At 46.2% G+C, this 25612-nt stretch overlaps 1 protein-coding gene and 1 pseudogene across 1 annotated transcript; one reads left to right on the forward strand and one right to left on the reverse strand.

The window, feature by feature from the left end:
- Positions 1-1498: 1498 nt before the first annotated feature.
- On the reverse strand, positions 1499-18724 carry LOC102154778. The gene is made up of 7 exons (XM_038562402.1): positions 18645-18724; positions 17330-17541; positions 12993-16399; positions 8499-8684; positions 6770-6942; positions 3761-3878; positions 1499-2617 (listed from the first exon to the last, which is right to left on the reverse strand). The coding sequence occupies exons 1-7, from the start codon at positions 18722-18724 to the stop codon at positions 2426-2428; spliced, it is 4368 nt and encodes a 1455-aa protein (XP_038418330.1). The 3' UTR covers positions 1499-2425.
- A 6307-nt stretch (positions 18725-25031) lies between these two features.
- On the forward strand, positions 25032-25334 carry LOC119877192 (annotated as a pseudogene).
- The last annotated feature ends 278 nt before the right edge of the window (positions 25335-25612 follow it).

A 25612-nucleotide genomic window follows, 5' to 3' on the forward strand; every position in this document is an offset into this window, starting at 1 on the left:
ATCACATAACATGGCAACAGTGTGGAGGACGGAACAGGTGGAGTTGAGGTGAAGCAACGGTAAGGAAAAAAAGCCCAGTCAGCAAAGGGGAAAACTGCAGAGAAGAAGCCCATAGAGGAGAGAGTGTCAAGGAGGAAGAGGTCTCTGGAGTTGGATGAGTCAAGAACTCAGGGAAACGAAGTTCTGAGAAGAGCCCATTGCATCTGAAACATTGGGAAAAATGTAAAACTAAGCCAGATTTTTAAAAAATTTTTTTCTTTTATTTATTATTTATGATAGTCACAGAGAGAGAGAGAGAGAGGCAGAGACATAGGCAGAGGGAGAAGCAGGCTCCAAGCACCGGGAGCCTGATGTGGGATTCGATCCCGGGTCTCCAGGGTCACGTCCTGGGCTAAAGGCAGGTGCCAAACCGTTGCGCCACCCAGGGATCCCCTAAGCCAGATTTTTGAAGAATTGGCGGATAATAAAGAAACAAAATAGTAGGGATAGACTAATATTTATAGGAACTTGGTTCTGAACAGCAGCAGAAAAGGAGACTCAAGCCTGAGCCAGAGACAAGGTAGTTCAAAAAGAGAAGTAAGTACTTCCCCTGCTGACTGAGACAGAGTAACAGAGACCAGGTCCATACACATACCCCCATCCGAGGGCACAACACACCCAGATGAAATGTACAAGAGTCTTCAGTAGGGGACCCCAGGCAGCACAGGATAGTCACCCTTAAGAGGGATTAAGCCCAACAGGCAAATTCACACTCCTGGTTTCAGATTTCAATACCCCTCTATCAAAATGGATAGAAAAAGTAGAATGAACATCACAGAGGACATCGAAGACTACAGCATCAGAGTTAATTAACTTGCCTCGGCTGGCATTCATACAACACTCCACCTAACAACAGCAGAAAGCACGTACTTACCTAGTATGCATGGAACATTTATCAGGATAGACTATATGCCAGGCCACAAAACAAAGCTCAAAAAATTTAAAAAGATTCAAATAATACAAAGAATGTTTAATGATTACAAAGAAATCAAATCAGAAATCAAAGCAAAAATACCTGGAAATCCCCCCCCTCACATACTTTGAAACTAAATAACACAATTGCAAGTAATCCATGGGTCAAACAAAGGAAATTAGAATGCATAATGAGAAAGAAAACAATAAAAATTGGAGAATAATGCTAAAGTAGTGCTTAGAAATTAAGCACTAAAAGCCTGTATTAGAAAAGAACAGTGGTGGAATACCTGGGTGGTTCAGTGTCTGAGCATCTGCATTCAGCTCAGGTCATGATCCTGCGGACTGGGATCCAGTTCTGCATCAGGCTCCCCAGAGGGAGCCTGCTTCTCCCTCTGCCTATGCTCTGCCTCTCTCTCTCTCTCTCTGTCTCTCATGAATAAACAAATAAAATCCTTTTTTAAAAAAGAAAAGAGTAGGGACCCTGGGTGGCACAGTCAGTTAGGCATCTATTCTTGATCTTGGGGTTCTGGGGTGGAGCCCTGCATCAGGCTCTGTGCTCAGCTGGGAGTCTGCTTATCCCTTTCCCTCTGTCCCTCCCTCAGCTTGTGTGCTCTCTCTCTCTCTCAAATAAATAAAATCTTAAAAAAAAAAAAGAAAGAAACACACTACAGAACATGATCTCCCCTTCTACATTCAGAAACTTGAAAAAGAGAGCAAGTTAAGCTCAAAATCATGATAAGAAATATTAAAGAGAATCAATAAAGCAGAAAACAGAAATCTAAGAGAGAAAGTCAATAAAACCCAAAGTTGCTTATTTAAAAAGCTAAGTAAAATGGAGACATCTCTACATTAATCTTTCAGAAGAAAACATTGGAGGAAGTCTTGAGAGCTAAGGGTGGCAGAGTCCTGAGGAGCTGTGAAGGATTATCTCACAGTGATCATGCTGAAGGAAAGAAGCCGCAGGGGAAAAGAAGAATGCTACTGCAGGATCCCAGTTTTATAAAAATCCTAGGAAATCCAAACAAATCTTCAAGCAGCAATGCAAGCAGCTCTTGTAGGGAACCTGTCCCAGGCTAACACCACCTCAGCTTCCCCGTATCTTGAACTCAACTGGCCTCCCCAATCTAACTTACAAATCTTTCAATACCTGGCTCCCCGTACAACTGGGACTGTTCGCACTTTGCAATGCCTCTGTAAAGGCTTAAACTAACGGGGCATGGATGTTCCCCCCCTCCCTTCCACAGTCTATAAGCCCAGAAGCAGAAGCATCCTTACCAGGATACCAGCCTCACCAGGGGCCCAGGGACAGTCCCCCTAACTGGGGACACTGCCAGAGCAGCTCTAGGTGAGGGCCAGCCTGTGTCCCCATAGGCTGACTCAGCCTAAAAGGCACTCCCCACTCTGGGCTGCCCATCTCGGGGCCAAGGTATGCAACAACAGACAGTCTGACTCGGAGACTACTTCTCAGACTTTAAATAAATCCTTCTTGAACCAGGGCTGCTAGTGTGGGGGGCCCTTTGGTGCTGGTTTTTCGCAGGCCTAGCTCATCACAGTCCAGGTTTGAAGTCTCTCGAAGTCTATGCCCTAGCAGTTTTCTTCTCCACTGCATGCAGAAGGCAGCAACTTCCAACTCTTCTGGGTCTGAGGAAGGTTGTCTCAAGCCCTGGAAGAGAGAGGGGTAATATTGTGTAATGGCGGACACTGTGCACATTTATAGGAGCTCTCAGTTGGGGACTCCACTGAGTGAGATTGGAGCTGATTTTCTGACATTTTGACCCTAATTTTTTTAGTTAATAAATTAATTAGTTAATTAATCTCTACACCCAACATGGGGTTCGAACTCATGATCCCAAAACCAAGAATTACATGCTCTTCCAACTGAGCCAGGCCAGGTGCCACTGGCCCTAATTTTTTTTTTTTTTGACCCTAATTTAATAGAGATCAGGGAACTGTGTTTGAAGAGGTCCTCTGAATTAAAGCCCACTCATTCACTCGCTCATGAAAGAAACACAACAGAACAAAGAATCTTATGTTCTATGTCTAGAACAAAGAATCAAATGTTATGAAAATGTAGCCAATTAAAGATCCTCTTTCTACCCCAAATGCTGCCTCCTTCTGAATCTTGCTGTATTCACTTTGCTTTATGTGAATGATCCCTGGGCCTTTGGCTCCACACTGCAAGGACACAGCCCCACACTCAAGGTCTCTTGCACTCAAGGGGCCTGGACACTGGGCTGTGGGGACTGGCCCTGCCTCAAGTGGTGCTGCAGGGTCCGTGGGGGGCTGGGACTGTGTCCTGTAGGGGCCAGGCCTGAGCTTTTCTCTCAGCCTTCTTCATGGCCAAGAGACTAGAACCTATAGCTAAGATATGCACATTTTTCAAATGCTTTTCACTGGGTATGTCTATTCCACATACTCTTTGAGCTTCACTGGTATGAAGTTTCTTTAAACTTGAAATGAAAATTCTCGTCCATTTATTTAGCACCCCTATGCACCAACCTAGGTCTGTGGCTTCACGGAATTTGCTTTTTAAAAATTTAATTTCAGGGTAGTTAACATACAGTGTTCTATTAGTTTCAGGTATATAATATAGTGATTCAGTACTATTTTATATTTTACAGTTTACATTTTTTAATTTAAATTCAATGAACCAACATACATCATTAGTTTCAGATGTAGTGTTTGATAATTTATCAGTTGCATATAACAGCTAGTGCTCACTTACATTTTAATAAATGTTCCTCTCAGCCTGTGACTCTGAGCCATGGTGCCGTGCTCATGTACTCTCTGCAATGCCCGCACTTACCCGGAGACTTGCAGCTTCCGTGGTCCTCACAGTCTTGGAGACCACCTGGAGGAGCTGCTGTGCATTTTCCAGCAGGAGCTCTTCAGAGGACCTGCTTCTTACCAGAGAGGCCTTTACACTTGAGAGTTTATAGGAAAAAAGCAGACATCACACCAGGTAAGAGGTGCGATCTCACATAAACTCATACCAGAAGGTTCTACAATGTGAGCCTCTTTCAGAAAGCTGGGATGCCTTTATTGGGACTATTCTGAGAAGAAAATGTTCCAAAAGCAAGTTTTCACATTTTAAAAATAAAATTTACATGTTAACGCTATGAAAGGATGAATCATGTAGTATCTACAAATTAACAGGAAGTGTGTTTTTAGGGGCACCTGGGTGGCTCAGTGGTTGAGCGTCTGCCTTTGGCTCAGGTCGTGATCCTGGGGTTCTGGGATCAAGTCTCGCATTAGGTTCCTCACAGGAAGCCTGCTTCTCCCTCTGCCTATGTCTTTACCCCTCTCCCTGTGTCTCTCATGAATAAGTAAAATCTTTTTTAAAAAAGTGGTTTTTTATTATTTTTAATTTTTAATTGTTATTTTTTAAAAAGATTTTATTTATTTATTCATGAGAGACACAGAGAGAGGCAGAGACACAGGCAGAGGGAGAAGCAAGCTCCATGCAGGGAGCTCGACGTGGGACTCGATCCCGAGACTCCAGGATCACTCCCCAGGCCAAAGGCAGGCACCAAACTGCTGAACCACCCAGGCACCCAATTTTTATTTTTAAAAATATTTTATTTATTTATTCATGAGAGACACAGAGAGAGGGAGAGGCAGAGACACAGGCAGAGAGAGAAACAGGTTCCCTGTGGGGATCCCGATGTGGGACTCCATCCCAGGACCCTGGGATCATGACCTGAGCTGAAGGCAGACACTCAACCCCTAAGTCACCCAGGCATCCCCACATTTTATTTTTAAGTAATTGAGAATGGGGAAAATTAACAAGGCAGGAAACCACAAATGTTGGAGAGGATGCAGAGAAAAGGGAACCCTCTTACACTGTTGGTGGGAATATGAACTGGTGCAGCCACTCTGGAAAACTGTTTGGAGGTTCCTCAAAGAGTTAAAAATAAACCTGCCCTACGACCCAGCAATTGCACTGTTGGGGATTTACCCCAAAGATTCAGATGCAATGAAACGCCGGGACACCTGCACCCCGATGTTTCTAGCAGCAATGTCCACAATAGCCAAACTGTGGAAGGAGCCTTGGTGTCCATCGAAAGATGAATGGATAAAGAAGATGTGGTTTATGTATACAGTGGAATATTACTCAGCCATTAGAAACGACAAATACCCACCATTTGCTCAACGTGGATGGAACTGGAGGGGATTATGCTGAGTGAAGTAAGTCCATCGGAGAAGGACAAACAGTGTATGTTCTCATTCATTTGGGGAATATAAATAATAGTGAAAGGGAATATAAGGGAAGGGAGAAGAAATGTGTGGGAAATATCAGAAAGGGAGACAGAACATAAAGACTCCTAACTCTGGGAAACGAACTAGGGGTGGTGGAAGGGGAGGAGGGCGGGGGGTGGGGGTGAGTGGGCACTGAGGGGGACACTTGATGGGATGAGCACTGGGTGTTATTCTGTATCTTGGTAAATTGAACACCAATAAAAATTTAATTTATTAAAAAATAAATAAATAAAAATAAAAATTCACATAACCTGGTCTTGGTGATGATTGATTGATTGATTAATTGATTTTTGCCTCACAACAACTGATAATAGTTTTAACTATCAAGCTTTCCCAGAATATAAGAATATTTTGAATATGGGTTTGCTACCGACAAATGTGCCAAAGTGGGTATTGGGAGACTCAAGTTGAAATGAAACCATTGCATGCTTACATTGTGATGTTCTGTATTATCAGTACAAAAGCTGCTATAAGGAGACAATTAGCATAAACTGCTCAACTCCAGTCTGGGCACATTAAATGAATAAATCTTCTTTTTTAAGGTTTATTTATTTTTAAAGAGAAAGAGAGTGAGAGTGAGGGGGAGGGGGAGGGAAGAGGCAGAGAGGAGAGGGAGAAAGAGTGTCAAGCAGACTCCTCACTGAGTGCAGAGCCTGATGAGGGCCTCTATCTCACCACCCTGACATCACAACCTGAGCTGAAACCAAAAGTTGGACACTTAGCTGACTGTGCCACCCAGTGAATCTTTTTTTTTATTTTATTCTTTCAAGTTTTATTTAAGTAATCTCTACACCCACCACGGGGCTCAAACACAATCTCACAATCAAGAGTTGCATGCTCTTCTGACTGAGCCAGCCAGGGTGCCTAAATGAGTAAATCTTTTTTTTTTTTTTTTTTTAAATGAGTAAATCTTAACATAAGCTTTGTACTGGCATAATTTTCCTTAGGCTGATGACATTCACAGTGCTTTGACTTTGTAACTAATGTACTTTCAGACAAATGGTTTTTTGGTTAGATATGATTAGTATAAAAACAGAGAGAACTAATGGTCAAAATTTAAACATGATTACAAAATAGAGATAAGTCATTTAGGTTTGTAGATTAACTCCAATATGATGTGATACGGCAGGACCACTGGGGCAGGTGCACAGAGCCATGAAGGGAGGGGGAGACTTGAAGGGAAGCCTAAGTTCTGATGTATTTGATTTTTAAACATTCCGTATGGTTATTTTATGTTCACACCTCCTCAGGAACTAGTTTTGCATGTCAAATATTTTTTTCTTTCTTATGTATATTGCTACATATAATATTTTTGGGATAAAAGAAGTGACAGTGCTTAAGATGTAATTTTTTTTTGTCCCTTGTAATAATCCTCTATATTTTCAACATTTGTTTAGTATTCTCATCATACATGTAGACTCTTGGAGGAAACATTTTAAAAAGCATACAAACCCCCTCCCCCCAAAAACCCACCAAAAGATCTGTCCCTCCTAAGCCCTCCCTCTGGCCCTTGAGAAAGCAGAGCATAGCAGTTGCCACCACAGTCGTTTCCTACCTGGAGATGATGCGGAGCTGGTTGCTCATCATTTGAATCTGCTCTACGACACACAAAAGCTCCTGGGAATATCTCTGATCTATGCAGTTCTTAGCAATGATGTGGATAAATCTGGCGAAGTTTTGTCCAGAAGTTGCAATTTTCTTAGCAGAGGTAATGAGCTGATCTTTGGTCTATATCAAAGAAATGAAAGAGTAGGTAAATGGTGCCCTTCCAGGTTTTCCCTAAGAAATCAGCGGCATATTGTAAAGCATCCAACAGGGCGCCTGGGTGGCTCAGTATGTTAAGCAGCTGACTCTTGGTTTCAGCTCAGGTCACAATCTTGGGGCGATGAGATTGAGCCCCACATCAGGCTCCACACTCAGCATGGGGTGAGGGGTCTCTCTCCCTCTCCCTCTGCCCCTTCCCCTGCTCATGCTTGCTTCCATGCTCTCTAACTAAATACAAAAACAAACAAACAAACAAACTAGGGATCCCTGGGTGGCGCAGCGGTTTGGTGCCTGCCTTTGGCCCAGGGCGCGATCCTGGAGACCCGGGATCGAATCCCACGTCGGGCTCCCGGTGCATGGAGCCTGCTTCTCCCACTGCCTATGTCTCTGCCTCTCTCTCTCTTTCTCTCTCTCTCTCTGTGACTATCATAAATAAATAAAAATTAAAACAAACAAACAAACAAACAAACTACCCGTAAATCATCCAAAACTTGTTTGGCACAATGTACTTCAGCTCCAGAATAAACCTGTTTTACCCTTGGTCTAAAACCATGATCTCCAGAACCTCCTCCAAAGGCTTCAGGGGCTCACTCTTGAAAACCAGCAGAATGAAGCAGTTGGCACCCATGCTTCCACAGGGAAACTGCTGAAAAGAAGGGAGCCCAGCTTCCTGGTAATGGTCTAGCCCTGTTCCCACAGGAGCTGCGGCCTGCACTGGCTCAGGTTAGTTTTCAGCAGGCCCAGGGCAGAGATGAGGCCCCCGAGAAGGGCCAGGTATGGGGAATATCCACATTGAAAAGGATCTCAGCAAAAAAAAAAAAGAAAGAAAGAAAGAAAGAAAGGGATTCAACTGCAGCAAAGATGCAAAGGACCACAGTGGAAAAGCAGCCCCCTTCCCCTCCAGGCTATGTTGGTCCTGAATGGCTATCCATCAGGAGGTTGCAGCTCTCTTACTTCTATTTGAGGGAATTTTTATTTTTTTAAAGATTTTATTTGTTTATTCGAGAGAGACAGAGTGTGCACGCACAAGAGGGGGAGAGGAAGAAGCAGATCCCCGCTGAGCAGGGAGCCTGATGCGGGACTCAATCCCAGGACCTGATCATGACCTGAGCCAAAAGCAGATGCTGAACTGATGGAGCCACCCAGGTACCCCTACTGGGAATTTTTAAAGATGTAAACAGCCCCCTTCAGTTCATCCTTTTGGGATATGAATGAGTCCTTGATGTTAGTGAATTGCCATTTCTGACAAATTCTCTTCCGTGGTGCAAGAAGGCAGAGACTTTGTGATTGAGCCCAAAAGAGGAGGGGAAGAGAGAAGTAAACTCTAGGACGTACCCAGGTAGAGAGAGAAGAGAGCATGTTAAAACATTATGTGCCCATAAGCCCAAAGCCAGGTGCTTCCTTCCCGGGAGCTGCCCGGTCTGGTCTGCCCGGGCTCCCACAGGACAGCTATAGGGGGGCTCGCTTCCCCCCAAGGTGCCTAGCCCTTCCACCACAGTGGCCCACTGAAGGCCAAGTACCAAGATAGGTCCTCTCTTCCTCAGACTCTGAGCCATCAGGAGCACCTCTGCGGCCATCTCATGGGTAATCTGGATGATTCTGCTCCCACCATCTGCGCTGCCATCCTCTGGGAGCAGCTGGTCTGGTGCAGGACCCAGCAGGGCCTGGGCACCCGGAGAGCTGGATGCGGGGCTGTCGGGCTGCTCCTGCAAGAGGACAGGGCATAACTAGTGAGACTCCAAATGCTCAGGCCTTTAAATTACTGTGAGGATGGCAAGGGCCATCCCACCACATTTTAAAGAAGAGTGAGAGTCAAGAGGGCTTTCTGATTCCCCACGTGCCTGCAGCTCTGGCAATGGTCTGCAAGTCCCCACTGCAAGTGGGGGAAAGAGAGTCCCTATTATTCGGTGCTCTGTTCATCCAGAGCTTGTGTAAAAAGTATGCCAGGACCATGTTCAATATTCCCTTTTCTCTCCCTCTGTAAAGTTTCAGCCCTTACATGGGAAAAGGGAGAATCTATAGCTTCTTGTGGAAACTCAGGAAGCCTTCAATGTTCTAACTTTGGGCACCCAGAGACTTTCTCACCAATCATGGCATATGAAAGGACTTTACAGTTCTGATATGATGAGGAATATTCCCCCATGAACTTACTTGTTATTTTCGAGTGAGAAAAAGAGCTACCGCTGGCACCCAGGAGGGAATGGGGCACTCACTGCTGGGCCAGGTTATGTTTTTATTGGACCCTTCCTGGAGCCTCTCCATCAGCCTTTTCCAGACTCTGGAATTGAGACAGAGGGTTGTTCTGGACAAATACCATAACGGAGGATCAAGAGTGGCCTTGATGTCTCTCGGCCTTACCCACCAGATCCTGAGCTCCTCAGGGCAGGGCTGTGCCTTGGGTATAGGTGGGCAGGGAACAGGGTGGGAGGGACCTCTGGGCCTGCCCCCAGCCCTGCTTCTTCCCCAGGACCCCAGTGTAGCATACTAATGCCTCAGAAGGGATAGAACTGTCAGATGTCACTGTTGGAAAAGTATGAGGTCGTGAACATGATAATAAATTCTATCTAAATTGGAAGATACAAGTTCCAGATTCTATTTGGGTCGAGACTGTAAATGTAGCAAATATTTGGGCAAGAGAGGAATGGAAAACAAAGGCCAGCTCTTCAAGGCCTGTGGAAAGACCCGCCTGTGTTCCTTCCACCCCCACCTTGTTGGGTGGCTACGTTCAGTCTTTGTCATGCTTCTCACTGCCAAGCACACAGGAAGGGGTCTACAGCTAATGGTGTGGAACCAGGAGACCAACCATCCAAGGAAGTGGTGGGATGATTCATATCCTTTTGGCTGTAGCTGTAGAGTTTAGGTGGGTGTGGAATAAGAAGTTGCCATGGGAAGATGTGGTAGAGGGGGGCTTGAGTCTGCGGCCAGGAGTCCAAAGAGGACAAGATCCAGAGGACCCACCCTGGGGTCTGGGTGCTCCACAGCAGTGCACTTGGCCTCAAGCTTGGCCCAGGAGGAAGTAGACATAACAGCTGCCATGGCTGTGGGAAGTGTCCTGATGCTTCAGGCTGGACTCAGAAGCTGTCCAGGTGTGGAGGGCAGCAACCAGCCAGGTGGGTGGCTGGAGGTGGTGCAGAGATTCACAGTGAAGGCTTATCTTCTGATTGCTTTTCTCTCCAACCATAAAGTATTCACTTTCATGCCAGGAGAAAATTTTAGCCCTGGCACGCAACACCAGACTCACAGGCATCCGGAAGCCCTCTGGGTACCAGCTCACCTCAGAGATTTCATTGCCTAGAGAGTCCCTCCCATCCTCACGGACAAGACAGATTGCATTGCTTCCTTGGAAACTCAAGACTGCCTTCCTCTTAGGAGACACCTAGAACACCTGTTCCATCTCTCCCATGACCATTTTGCCCCAAACTCGAACCTCTTCTGCACCTATAAGCTATCATTAGCATCCTAGCAAGCATTCAAAATCACTTACTGTGCACCTGCGATATGTCAGAGACTATGCTTGGTTTGAAGGATCTGAAGACAAGTAACACTGTGTCTCTGAGAGCTAAGGCTTTCTATGCTTGTGCGTATTGAGGAATCATCTGGCTTTGCTATTGTTTCGTGTTACTTCTTCAATTAATACTCCTCCACCTTCTGAAAACTGTTTGTCAGCCTTCTTTCAGACAGCTTGGGATGTCCTCTGAATGCTGGGAGGGGTGAGCTGTTCTGGAGAGGGACCAAATTCCACTAAGGCTCTCTGTTTCCCCAGATGGGGCCCCACAGTAGGTGAAAAGGAAAGAAAGAGGGAGAGAATCCAGGTGAGACTCTGACTGAACCGTAGTGACTGCCAACAAGGGTAAAAACGGCAAATTGAGATGTGTGGTCCTTGAGTCAAGGGTTAAGAAAGTAGGAAATATTCTTTTCAACTCATGTCACATAGTCAACTGTCAGGGACTTGAAGCATTCAAAGCCAGAGGTGTCTCCAAGCTCTTTATTTTTTTTTTTCTTTTCTAAATTTTATTTATTTATGATAGTCACAGAGAGAGAGAGAGAGGCAGAGACATAGGCAGAGGGAGAAGCAGGCTCCATGCACCGGGAGCCCGACGTGGGACTCGATCCCGGGTCTCCAGGATCGCGCCCTGGGCCAAAGGCAGGCGCCAAACCGCTGCGCCACCCAGGGATCCCCTCCAAGCTCTTTAATAAGGGAAAAGGCCTGGCACTGTGTGTGGAGAGTCCCTTAACTGGAATAAAGAATTTCCACTTGTGACTTCCAAGTGCCCAGAAGATGGACAAGCCGCTTCCCAAACCCACGTCCTCCCTCGACAGGTTAGGGGCTCACTGTTTGAAGAGCTGTTCCAGGCTGTACGAAGGGTGAGTCTCTGTCCCCCCAGGAGCCCCGGGGAGTGGGACAGCAGAGCAGACAGATACCAGGGATGGTGGTCCTCCCTTTTCTCCAGGCCCTCACCTCGGGGGCTGGGCCCTCGAGGCAGAGCCACTGTCCCTATTGGAACAATGTGCGCAGGACAGCGCTTGCTCTGTGGTAGGGACCTTGGAACGTGACCCAGGGGCAACCGGCCTCTACCAGGAGAGATGAGATCCCTTCACGGATAGGAGAGACGACGAAGGCCGAATGGGCTTGCTGTTCTCGCTATTTCAGGGAGTCAGACCTGGGCCAGCCTCACCCGCCCTGGCGCAGCTGTTTAAAATGCTCCTGTCAGGAGGTTTTGACAAGAAGGAGATGCATGCAGCAGGTGAGCTGACAGAAATAGAACATGTCAATGTGAAGTCCGTGGCACCAAGTAAGCGTCAGAAAGACTGTATGGAGAAACAGGTAAGAAGGAGCCTGCAGGATACAGATTTCGTGAGACCAACAGCTATGCAGCAAGGTGAGCCTAGAAGACAGCAGGGGAATTGGAGGCAAGAGGCCTTAGGCTGTAGGGGGAGAAGCACAGTGCCTGCTCTCCTCCGGGCTACTTTGAGAAGAGGGTCCCTCCCATGGTAATGACCCTTCAGAAAGAAAAAGAAAGTAAAGAGTAAGGGGGTGGAGGCACAAGGTCTGGTCAGCTCTGTGTGGGGAGAAGGGTACTGCTAGGGAATTTCTTGGGTACTGCCAACCTAGTGCACCTCGCACTGACTTTGGTCACAGCTGGTGTAAGTCAATTAAATGTCTGAGCTCCACAATGGCTCACTGTCCCACCTGGTGCCCCAGAAGGAAATGGAAGGTGTTCAACAGACCCAGCACCCTTCCAATTAACCTTCCTTTTCGCCTATGCTGCTTCAACTTGGATCCCTGCCATTTGCAAACCAAAGAGCCCTGACTGGGGAGGGGAGGTAACATCACAGAGGTCGAGATAGCAAGAGGTAGCCTGAACCACAGGACGGGTGCTGTCTGTCACAGCAAGGGGACCTCTTCCAGGTGGGGCAATGAGGGAAAACTTCACAGAAGTCAGTAATTACAGCCACTAGTTAGAGGGCGCTTCCTACATACGTCCAGGCAAGTGCGAGTATTTTACATGGAAGCTTTCATTAGCCCTCTGCCAGGAGAGTATCAATGTGCCCATTTTCTAGACTAGAATCTTGAAGTCCAATATAGCTAAGAAAGCTTCACTGAGGTCTCAGAGCTAGGAAATGCGAGAAGCGGGCACAGCCCCAGGGAGTCTAATTTCTGATCTCAGACTCTCAAAGGCTGTACTGTGCTGCCTGCCAAATGTGCATTACACATGTGGGCACCAAGACAGCTTTTTCTGGAACTTGGCAGTGGCCTTTGGTTATTAGAAAGAGGGCTGTGGGGCAGCCCAGATGGCTCAGTGGTTTAGCGCCGCCTGCAGCCCAGGGCCTGATCCTGGAGACCTGGGATCAAGTCCCACGTCGGGCTCCCTGCATGGAGCCTGCTTCTCCCTCTGCCTGTGTCTCTGCCTCTCTATCTCTCTGTGTCTCTCATGAATAAATAAATAAAATCTTTAAAAAAATAAAAAAAGAGGGCTGTGGTGGGGGAGGAGGAAAGATGCTGACAGCCCTACCGTGTCTAGGTCTGCCTCGACTGTCCCAGTGATGGCTGGATCAGCGGCATAGGTCCCCACTGAGCTCCCTGGGGTGTTTTGGGGGGCAGCACCCTGAGACTCCACTCTGTTCACTGCAACAGCTTCTGATGCACCCTCCTCACAGCAGAGCTGGGGATGGGCAGAGTCCTGTTCACCCCTGGGTTTCATCACTGCCATCTCCTCACTGGGCTTTAGGCACTGGGCCAGGAGTCTCCAGGCCTCGGTGTAACCACCTTTCCAGGCCTGGACCTGGGCCATGGCATGATGGGCCCTGGCTGCCCACTCCCACTGAAGCCAGTCCAGGATGTGCATTCTCCACTCCTCTGGGCAATCTTGGAGCACTGGGATCCTCTGGGCCACCTCCTTGGTGAGGACAAGAATGCTCTCCAGAGCCATTAAAAGGTCTTCTTGGCAGGTCCCATACTCCTGACTTCCTGCCACAATTCTCTGTGCAGCGAGGATACCAGACACCATTCTTTCCAGGGAGCTTTCTCGTCTGGTCTGAGGTTCTCTAGAGACAGAGAGCCTTGGACAGAAGGCATCTTGGAAGGCATGTTCATAGTCTGCATTAATGATGCTCAGGTGACCAGTCAGGGCCTTGGTTCGAAAGGAGAGCTCTAAGTAGAGAAGTTCAAAGCGTGTGGACAGGCTGGGAGATGGTTTTGGGGAAGAGGCCAGGATCACTGCCACATCCAGCAGAGCATCTGTGAGCACATGAATTTCCCTGCACAAAAAGGAGACCTCACCTTTAACCTGCACATCTCTGCATAGGAGGCTAGACAGCCTGGCAGCCTCTTGTAGCCTCTGAGAAACATCTGCTGCCTGGGCCAACCCTTCCTGCAGTCCCTGCTGCTCCTTCATGGCTTGTCTCAGGGGCAGCAAGAACAGGCCTTGTCTCCTGCTGAGTCTCTCCATGCACTGGAGTAGGTCTTGGACAGCCACTGACCATAGAAGGCATTCATCCTTAATGCTCTCCTCCCATGACTTAGGGGCTTGGAGGCCATCAGAAGCCAGAATCTTGTCCAATAGCTGTTTGCCATGGGTCTCCACCTCCTCCAATCTGCCTTGCATTTGTAAAAGTGCTTCTGGACGCCCAGTTGAATTAAGGTCCTTCCCTAAATCCAGAGGCCCACTTTTGGCTGCTAGTTGAACCACTGAGGCTAAATTCTGCTGCAGCTCTATGAAAACTGCCATGTTCCCTGGAAGATCAGCTGCTGGGTTGTGACAAAATAGCTGTTGGCACAGAGGGTACCAGTCACCAGCCCTGGCCACCAAACTCTGCCCAGTTTCCTGGGGCCTCCCAGACAGCTGGAGAGCCACTTTCAGAAGCCCATCAGGTCTAGCAGTTGTGCAGTGTGTTATCTCCCTTGTTAGGTCAATACCAGAAGGTGCTGATGTTGGGATTTCTTGGAGTCCAGGCATCTTCTCTGACCCCAGAGCCTCTGGAGGTACATCCATGTCTGCATCCTGCTCCTGCAAGTTAGTGCTAGCTGAGGTCAGTGCCTGGTGGCTCTTGCTCTCTACAGCAAGGATGAGTTTGCTGATGCCTGGGTGTGGAGTGTGCCCCATCTGGGGATGGATGTCAGGAATCAAGAGGTAGGAAAGATTGTTCCTCGGTGGATAGGAGGTGCCTGGGTTGCTTTTCTCCAGCACAGGTTCCCCCTGGTGTTTCAGTGCAGGAGCTGTAGAGTCCAGAAGGCTGGGGAGAATAAAATAAGGTGGTCCCTTAGTAGTGTCAAACCTTTGGACTTGGTTTCGAAGAGGGCTAAGGATATCTGGGTGGTTAGTCCCATCCAGCCCCTCTTGGATGCTCTGGGCTGAATGGATCAGGTGTTTTGCCATGGTTAGAAATGCATCTGTACCCCGAGTGCCGTGCCCACCTGAACAGCACTCAGCAGCTGCACTCAAGAACCGTGAAGACTGGTCCAGCTGCTGGATCAAGACTCTCAGGCCATTCCGGAAAATGGGATCTCGATCTTGGTCCACGTACCTGCTCATCACCTGCACTATGTGTGTGGCTCGACCCTGTAAATACGCCACAAGTTGGGAAAACTCTCTGGAATCTGGGTTCCTCAAAGTCCATTTAAAGAAGTCCAAGTACTTGGTCATTTCTTGAATGGACACACTCAGGAACTCAGGAATATCCAGAACGTCGTCAAAACATGCCAACGAGCCTTCAGATGCCCTGGTCCATGCCTGAAGCAGGGCCTGCAAGGCGGCAGGGCTCCAGTCCAGACCAGACCCTTGGGGGCTCTGTGAGAAAAGTTGCTGCACTCTGACCACAAGCCCCCAAAGGCCTGCCATGGTGACCTCCATGTCTTTGCCAGTTTGTTGTCGCGGGCAGCAAACCAAGACCAAGCGCGCCACTCTGAGCATCTGCTTGGCCTGGTCGTGGAAAGCAGCAAGGCAAAGCTGGAAAGTCTTTGGCAAGGCCTCGCCATCGCACGGGGCGCCGACTGGGCGAGTGGCCAAAGCGGCCCGGACCAGTCTCCGAAGAGGACTTTGCGTGTCGGTGAACGTGTCCAGGATCTGGCGCAGCAGCCCAGTGCGGACTCCCCGGGAGAGGGCCTCTGCCGCGGCCTGCAGCGCGGCGCACTCCTGCCGGGGCTGCAGGCTCCCGGAGGCCCCGCCGGCTCCCGGGGGCCGCTCGATGCGACCCAGGCGCTGGGCGCTGCGCAGCTCCAGCAGCTGGCCGCAGCGGGCCACCAGGCGCAGCCTGTCGGGCGGAGGGGAGCAGGCGGCCAGGCGCATGCAGTGCCACACCACGGCGGCCAGCGGCGCGTCCAGAGGGCCGCCGACGCGCTCGGGCCCCGGCGCCGCCAGCAGCTCGCGCAGCTCCCGCAGGCGCCCGGCGAGCGCGCCGGCCTGAGCGCAGGCGGGGGCCGCGGCGCTGGGCTCCAGCTGCGCCAGGAGCTCGCCGAGGGTCCTCCGGGTCTGGGCGAAAGCGCGGCGCCGGGCAGCGGCCAGCTGAGGGTCGCGCGGACGCTGCAGGCGGCCGCGGGCGGCCTGGAGCAGCGCGGGGACACAGCCCCGCAGCAGGCGGCCGGCGCGGCCCAGGCGCTCCCCGCGCCCCGGCGCGGTCAGGCGGCCCAGGCGCAGCAGCGCCGCGGCCAGGTCCGCGAAGGGCCCGCGCGGGGAGGCCGCAGCGGCCGTGGCCTCCAGCGAGTCCAGGCAGGTCAGGCACCAACCCGCCTCCCGAACCATCTTCCTCGCCGTCGCCGCGTCTTCCAGGAGCAGGACCTGTTCGGGCAGCCAGGGGAAGAGAAGGTTGACCATGCTGGATCGTTCCTGGAGCGAGAGCAAGCAAGGCAGCGGCTTCCCTCCTCCAGGTTTATGAATAGACGCTCCCCCAAACGCCCTCAGCCTAAAGAGTACAGACTCTCGGCCTAGAAAATATAGAAACAAGGTACCTAGGAGTGACCTTCAAAGTAATTATTTGGCTCCGCTGAAAACGTGAGGCTTCCAAAATTTGAGCTACATTTAATGTGACGGCCAACTTGGTTTTGGAGTGGGCATCTGGTTAGAAGCAGGGCAGTCAACTATCTATGGGGTAACCGACACATAACTAAGGAAAAAGTATTTAGGAGGGACTTATTATTTGGATGAGGCTAATGGGGGCTGGAGAGATGACCTGTCCAAGAAGTGTCTCTGAGAATCTTTCCTAGCCTGATTTTGCCCATCCTGGAGGGATCTATCCAACCCCTGCAACAGAGCTGGTACTCAAACACTTTCCAGAGCCTGCCCTTCTTCCCTCTGCTCCTCCCTCCCATCAGCAGGTGCCCAAAGCCCTCTAGCTTTGCCTTCACATCTCTCCATTTCCAATCTCATTTTAATGAAGATCTGCTAAGTTGCCAATACTGTTCCCCGCACGATAACCCACACTATTAAAGCTCTAATGATGAACGTTAATAATATTGTGGTAATATTTAAGGCATATAGATCCTAATAGGGAGCAATGCCCCAACCTTAAAGAATTGTGCCATATAGTGGAATGTCAGGAAAATGGGGAGTATTTGGAGGCCAAGAGGTTATTCTGCCCCCCTGAGATCCTTCCAGCAGACCGTTTTTATTAGGGGTTGATAAGCTAAGTGTGGGGGATAAGGGAGCACACATGGGTTTAAGGCCATAGACCCTAATTTAGAAGGTCTACTGGCTCCCTAGGGCATCTCCCACACAGCATTTATTAAACTGGTAATGAAGTCTGTGCTGTGATCTTGTTGGAAGCTCGGGCAGGGGTGTCTCTCTGCAAGGGGCATCCACTGTGGGAATAATGTGCCCAATCCATGCTTTCTTGCAATGAGCTATGTCCAACTAACCAGCAAGTAGATCTGATATCAGCCTCACCTTTGTGGTATCCACCAGGATCTGCTGAGCTGTAGTCACTAGTTCCTCCTGGTAGCTTTGACATTCTGGCTGAAGATGGAGCTTCTGAGCTACTAGCATGATGTTCCTCCCAGACAGGATCAGAGACTCAGCAGCAGGCCCCATTTCCTCCCAGAGCCACTCCTCCTCAGAGTCTCCTGCCAGCCTGGACAGACATATTCTCAAACAGCATTACCAATATGTCCATGAATGTAATGATACAAAAAAGAAACATACCCATAAGGAAATTATGATACATAGGATTTACAGAGGACTATGAAGCCCTTAAAGTGGTGAGGTAGGCCTGTATTTACTGTGATAGAAGCCTCTCCAGGACATAATGTTAAGTAAATAAAACCAAATTATACAATAGCATGTATGGCAAGACCTCATTTGTTTTCAATTATGTACCAGGCTACATAGAGAACTATCTATCTAGAGGATAATCAGCAAACTGTGGTTATATCTTGGCATTTAAAAATATGCTTCATTCCTTTTTGAATTCCTCTCTCATTTTCTCTGCAATGAACATGTATAATTACTACAAAAAAACAAACAAACAGGGGATCCCTGGGTGGCTCAGCGTTTTGGTGCCTGCCTTTGGCCCAGGGCGCGGTCCTGGAGTCCCAGGATCGAGTCCCGCATTGTGCTCCCGGCATGGAGCCTGCTTCTCCCTCCTGCTGTGTCTCTGCCTCTCTGTCTCTCTATGTCTATCATAAATAAATAAATAAATCTTTAAAAAATATATAAAAAAACAAACAAACCAAAAAGCCTCTTTTTGTAAGAAATACCTAGAATCTCATTTCAACCCACATTATCAAGAGGAAAGGTTGTGCACAACAAAAATCAATTTCCATGAACACGAATGTCCACAGCAACTGCTTTAATGTGATGCAAACATTTCCCTTTCAATAGTAATCCCTAATTACACAAAACACAGCATAAGTCCCAAGTCCTCTGGCTCCCTTATGATTATTCTTTGCAAATGAAGCTGAGCTCTGGGCCTTTGGAATTGTAGAATGAGAGGACATAGGAGTGCCAGCCAGAGTAATCACTAAGAATCTCCTCTCAGCTTTTGGTCCCTTACGTAGTTGGCAGCCAATTTCAAAGCCCCTCATCCTGGCCTGCTCCAAACATCCCAGCCACCCTCGTGAAAAACATCCCCTGAGTTCCCACTGTGCAGAGTCACACAAACCAAACAACCCAAGCATGGCAAAATGCTGAAACCTTCCGGGTGAAGAATGTGTGACAGCTGTCTCCTTCTCTCACTTTAACTCCTTGTAGAGAACTTGCTCATCAGCTGCAGTTGACATGCAGTCTGCTTGGCCCGTAAATATGACTCGCCACATCCCGGCAGCTGTTCGATTGCAGAGCTTGGACCTTCACCTATGCAGCCTGACTTCCTGGGGTTTCTCATTTCTCAATGTTAAAAGGAGGGGGAGAGAAACAAAGCTGTCAAGGATCAGGGCTGTCTGTGTGAAATGAGGCTGTGGAGTCCTGTGTTAAGGACATTTAAATGGCTACTTCCTAATATACGTTTGAGTACTAAGTGCTTCACACAGAGAATCTCAGTAGATACCCTGTGATGACCTGCTGGACTTCCCCCACGCTCCTCCCTCTTCCTTGAGACCCGGGGAACATTTTTGTTTTCCCCTCACCCCTCATTCCTATCCATGCTTTTAGATTTGGCTGAGATAGTTTAATGTAATTCATTTGAAGCTACAGTAGGAATTTCCCTTAGCATTTCATTTTCTCTTCCAAGAATTTTGAGTCTAAAGCATTCCAAGACACAATACTATTATCCTGTACAAAGTTCTTTTCTTCTTCATCTTCCCTTAGCTTGAGGTCTCTGGTTTGTTTGTGGGTTTGTGTTGTTAATCATTATTTTTCTTGATTTTCTTGGTTTCTGGAATCGGGGTACATGGTGGTAATAGTCCTTGCACATCCGCACCATATATGTCCTTCCTGTGCTCAGGGGGAATGTAATGGCAAGTGGCCATTCTCTGAGGCAGGCTTTTCCGCTCCGGTGCCCATAGATCTGATTCCAGCACCTTCTGGCCTCCAGAGGTACAGGTGAGAAATCCGAGGCCAGTCTATTCAACACCAGTCTAACTGATTTTCCTTTGTGAATAATCCATTTTTCCTGTGTCTGAAAGCACTTAGAGTTCAGGAATTTTATCAACATATGCTTTATGTGCATCTTTTCTCCACAGTCTCACCGAGAACCCAGGGAACACTTTTTATATATAGATTTGGGTCATTAACAGGCTCAGAGAAATTTTCTCTATAATTTAATTTTTGCTTCCCCTCAATCTTTTCATTTTTCTCCTTCTAGAAATCCCATTATTTGCAAACTGGGTCTCCTGGTCTTCCAATTCTGCATCTCTTCTCATATAATTTCTATCTTCCTGCTTTCACTCTCTGGTTTGAATTGTATGATTGACGATCACAATTGGAGTCATAACTAAACATTCTCTCTCTCTCTCTCTCTTTTTTACATTCTCTCTTTTTTTAAAAAAAATATTTATTTATTCATGAGAGACACAGAGAGAGATTGAGGCAGAGACACAGGCAGAAGGAGAAGCAGGCTCCATGCAGGGAGCCCAATGTGGGACTCAATCTCAGATCTCCAGGATCGTGCCCTGAGCTGGAAGGCAGACGCTCAACTGCTGAGCCACCCAGGCGTCCCAGTAACTGTAAACATTCTCGAACTTCTGTTTCAAGCTGTGAGGGTACCAGACTAAACTGCTCACCAAGAACAGTTATAAAAGATGGATAAAATAGTTTACTAAACTCAGAGAAGAGCCAAGAACTAAGAGGCACAAAAGCCATATACAAAATGGCAGCTATAGGGCAGCCCGGGTGGCGCAGAGGTTTAGCGCCGCCTTTGGCCCAGGGCGTGACCCTGGATACCCGGGATCGAATCCCACGTCAGGCTCCCTGCATGGAGCCTGCTTCTCCCTCTGCCTCTCTCTCTCTCCTCTCTGTGTATTCTCATGAATAAATAAATGAAATCTTAAAAAAAAAGAAAAAACAAAATGGCAGCTATACCATGACTTCTGAGAAAACAAAAATGAGAATTTAAGTCTTGTCATGATGCCTGGGTGGCTCAGTGGTTGAACATCTGCCTTTGGCTCAGAACATGATCCTGGGTCCTGGGATTGAGTCCCGCATGGGGCTCCGGCGGGGAGCCTGCTTTTCCTCCCTCTTCCTGTGTCTCTGCCTCTCTCTGTGTCATGCATGAATGAATAAATAAAATCTTAAAAGAAAAAAAAGAGTTTAAGTCTTGTCAATGTGAAGGGAACCTGATGAACAGCCCAGGATTTCAGCTGAGACCCCCGCACCCCCCACCCCCTGCAGAAGGCTACATCTTGGAAGTAAGAACAAGTGGGAAATAGGTATCTTCTTACAAAGAGTGAAATTCGTCTTGAATCATCTCAAGGCTTTAATTAGATAAGTGTGACTTTTCCCTACATTAATTGCATACCACAATAAATTAAACTTTCTCTAGAAGGAGACAATACTACATACAAACACTAAAATTTTTCATTCACAATGTACTGCAGTTAATTTTTAAAAATTGACCCCCACATAAAAAAGTAAAAGTGGCACCTCAAATTATTTGGGTAAAGATAGACTTTATGATAAATAGTACTGGGACAACTGAGTAGCCATCTGGAAAAATGTAGTTAGATAGCTATTTCAAAATACACACAAGATTGAATTCTGAATGGATTAGGGAATCTAATGTAAAGTCAAAATTATATAAGTACTTGAAGAAAACACAAATGAATGCCTGTTTAATCTTGGTATAGGGAGGTTTTTGTAACTATGATTCAAAATTCACCCTGGGTGGCTCGGTCGGTTAAGCATCTGTCTTTGACTCCCATCGTGATCCCTGGGTCCTGGGATTGAGCCCTGCTTGGCAGGGAGCCTGCTTCTCCCTCTGCCACTCCCCCTGCTTGTGCTCTCTCTTTGGCTCTCAATCTCTCACTCTCAAATAAATAAATAAAAACCTTTTAAAAATTCAAAAGCAATAAAAAATAGGTCGATAAATTTAACTATATAAAAAATTTTTAATTTGCATGGCAAAATAAATTTTTTTGGCAAAATAAATTATATTAAATCAAATGACATGGCAAACTAGGAGACGATATTTTCAATATATGACAAAGAGCTAATAACTTTAGAATATATAATATATTCAATGTTTATAAGCCTAATATAACTTTGCATTGTACACTTTGCTTTTATCACTTAACAATGTGAGTATTGGATTAATAATGTAACCCAAAATACATTATAAAGGGTTAATAACCTATTATATATTTTGATGTATTCAATATATATCGTGTAATATATTTTAACCAGTAACGTCATTACCAGGAAATTACCACTTCCAACAACATGAAAGTAAACATATATAAAGTTATTCATTGCCATGGACTCCTGGATGGCTCAGTGGTTGAGCCCCCTGCTTTCAGCTCAGGGCATGATCCTGGAGTTTAGGGATTGAGTCCTACATTGGGTTCCCTAAGGGGAGCCTGCTTCTCCCTCTGCCTATGTCTCTGCCTCTCTCTCTCTGGGTCTCTCATGAATAAATAAATAAAATCTTAAAAAAAAAGTTATTCATTGCCACATCGTTTGTAATTTCAACTTTTGGGAACAATCTAAATGCCCAATATAGGAAAGTGGTTAAGTAAATTATGGTGCACTCATACAAATGATGGAATGTTATGCCATTGTGTAAAAAAGCAAAGAAAATTTCTATGAAATGACATGTGAGATCTCCAGGATATACTGTTAAGTAAAATAATTAGAATGCAAACTATGTCTACAGTATGTTACCCTTATGTAAAAAGGAAAATATAAGAAAATACGCATGTTATTATTTTATTTTATTCTATTTTATTATTATTATTTTTTAAGTAGTCTCCATGCCCAACGTAGTGTCCAACATGGGGCTTGAACTCACAACAACCCTGAGATCAAGACCTGAGCTGAGATCAAGAGTTGGATGCTTAACTGACTGAGCCACACAGGCACCCCTAAGAAAATATACGTGTTAAAATCAACTAGCATGTGGAGGAAAACCCAAAAATGACATGCAAAAAGGAAAAAATTAACTAGTTAATAAAGTTGTCAGAATTCTAGGATGGACCCAAAATTCTCATCCTTTCGTGCACACTACCTGTATAATGGTCTCCCCTTATATGTGGGTGGGACCTTCAAATAAGATGAGATGTTGTTCTATGATCAAGTTGTGCTATGTGGAAAAGGAGATGTTGTTAGATGTAATTAGAATCTCTAATCATTTGGCTTGAGTTAATAAAAATGGGGATATCTTGGATGGGGCTGACCAAATCAGGTGACCCTTCAAAAGAGGGTATGTGGGTCCTTCTTGAAGAGACAGATTTGAAGAAGCAAGGATATTCTCTGGTTGGCCTAGAAGAAGCAAATTGCCACATTGTGGAGAAGACCAGGTCTCAATTCTGCAACCCTGAGAAACAATTCTGCCAATGACTAGTGAGCTTGGAAAAGGGACTCAAGCCTCAGATATTACAGCCCTAGCTGCCACCTGAGTCACACAGCTCACCCAGTCTGCTGAGACCCGAAGCAGTGGACCAGCTCCTGACCCACAGACACTGTGAGATAATAAATATGTGCTGTTTCAGACTGTGGCAACTTGAAATGCAACAGTACAAAACTAATATGATGACAAATGGGTAACATAGCAACTCTGAAAGAGGTGAGGAAAAAAAAAAAAAGAACTAGCCTAAGTAACTGGAGAACAGTGTTTTTCCTGGATAGGGTCAGGTTAAAAACAGTAAGAACTACACACAAATACTGCTCTTTAGTTAGTCCATTTGTTTCTCACATGGGGTATAGGTTAAGTTTGCAACTCTTTGATGTGTACCCTAGGGTTGAAGAGATCAGTGGATATATTGTGGATGGTGAGAGCCAGGATTCTCACCGTTGGAGAAAGAAGATCCCAATAAGGAAATGGGAAGGTAGGGAAGGACCTTGTGGTGTTAGATTAGAACCGGAAGGGCACCTGGGTGGCTCAGTGGTTGAACATCTGCCTTTGACTCAAATCATGATCCCAGGATCCTGGGATGGAGTCCCACATCGGGCTCCCCACAGGGAACCTGCTTCTCCCTCTGCTTATGTCTCTGCCTCTCTCTGTATGTCTCTCATGAATAAATAAATAAAATCTTAAAAAAAAAAAAGTTTAGAACTAGAGATACCAGTATGAGATAGATAAACTTATGCAATTTTTTTACATGAATAAAAAAGGAAAAGGGAGAGACAGGGAAAGAAAATAGAATGGGAAGAGGGAGTGCAAAGGAGAGAGAGAAAAAGGGGAACTATCTGTAATCAATATATACCAGGATATTCACAGTGGTTATCTTTAGGCAGTAGGCTTGTGGACAATTATTTTCTTCCTCATTGCATTCATATTTTCTAAATGTTTGTCATAAGATACATTTTAAGCAAAAGGAAACATGTACTTGTATAGACCTCTTCTTGTGGGGTCTTTCCTGAAGCCCTGTCTTGCTCCCAACACTAGTCTGCTGACGTGGCAGGTTCTCTCTGGCTTCCTGAGAGCTTACCCAGCAGAGAGAGACAGGGGAACTTGCCAGCCAGACACTTATCACATTTTGTGCTGATTGCCTCCATTTGGCCTATCTTGAGAAGTGCTCAAGGAGTTGCCCTGAAAGCCCATGGAGCCAAATCCAAGTCAGAATATGAATTATTTGCAGTATTGTCCTGATTGGTGACCTGGATCATTTCCCATGGTCATGAGCACAGATAATTCTCTTTCTAAATATTTTACTTGCCTGAAACAGACAATACAAAAAAGGCATTCATACTGAAACAGACAAAAAAGATGTTTACCTATTCTCAAAATTTTGTGTGCTTTTTTTGTGGTTATAAATGCATTACATTAAAAAAACTTGGAATGTACAAAAGAGTATTACTATAAAACACCTAAGTACATTGTTAAATATTCTGGCAAGTTTCTTTCTATGATTTTTTTTCTTTTTACATAACTGGAGTCAGATCATATCCAGTCCCCAACTCTATATTTTTTGTATGTGTGTGTTGCAATATATATAACAAATACAGGGATGCCTGGGTAGCTTAGTGGTTGAGTATCTGCCTTTGGCTCAGGTCATGATTCCAGAGCCCTGGGATTGAGTCCTGCGTCGGGCTCCACCCAGGGAGTCTGCTTCTCCCTCTGCCTATGTCTCTGCCTCTCTCTGTGTGTCTCTCATGAATAAATAAGTAAAATATTTTTAAAAGCCACAAATATATATTTGAAATATACATATAAATATAACAGAATTTACCAGCTTATCTATTTAAAAAATATTTTATGATGAAATAAGATATTTCATCTTCCCAAACTGAGTACAATCCAGTTATTTGTAGAAAGTCCCTCAGCTTGGGTTTGTCTGTTTTATTAACAGATTCTCATTATCCATTTTAGGAAGTAATTCCCCAGAAATGGTGCTTTGTCCTTCTCACTGCATCACATCAACAGGCATATCGTATTTTTCTCCCAATAATAATAATGTTAACTTTGATCACTCAGGTAAGGCCTTCTCTTCCTTAAAACTACTACTTTCGGGGGTCTGCCGTGGAAACAAGATGATGAAGGGGACGTCATCGTTTGGAAGCGTTGCAATAAGACATGTTGTGCCACCACTGTGGCTCTAAGGCCTACCACCTACAGAAGTCCGTCCACCTGTGGCAAATGTGGTTAGCCTGCCAAGCGGAAGAGAAAGTATAACTGGAGTGCCAAGGATAAAGGATAAAAATTCCACTGGGACTGGTCCAATGAGGCTCCTAAAAATTGTATACTGCAGATTCAGGCATGGATTCCCTGAAGGAACGACACCTAAGCCCAAGAGGGCAGCTGTTGCAGTTCATCTTAAGGATTTCAATGATTAGTCACAATAAACATTCTGGTTTTAATAAACAAAACAAAAAATGACTACTTTCTCCTTTGTAGTTAATAAAAACTTTGCCAGAAGATACCTTGAGACATTATAAATATCTTGCTCCTATTAAACATTTGCCCACCAATTTTAGCATCCACTGGGAACCCTTGCTGGAACAGTTGTTATGACAGCTTCATACTTTTTCAGTCTTCATTCTAGCTCTATATTAGCTTACAATTTTTGTTTGGTAACCACATAAAATAATGCTACAAATTTCCCCTAACAAAT

The sequence above is a fragment of the Canis lupus genome, chromosome 17 (genome assembly GCF_011100685.1).
Source record: "Canis lupus familiaris isolate Mischka breed German Shepherd chromosome 17, alternate assembly UU_Cfam_GSD_1.0, whole genome shotgun sequence".
In the NCBI taxonomy this organism is placed as follows: domain Eukaryota; kingdom Metazoa; phylum Chordata; class Mammalia; order Carnivora; family Canidae; genus Canis; species Canis lupus.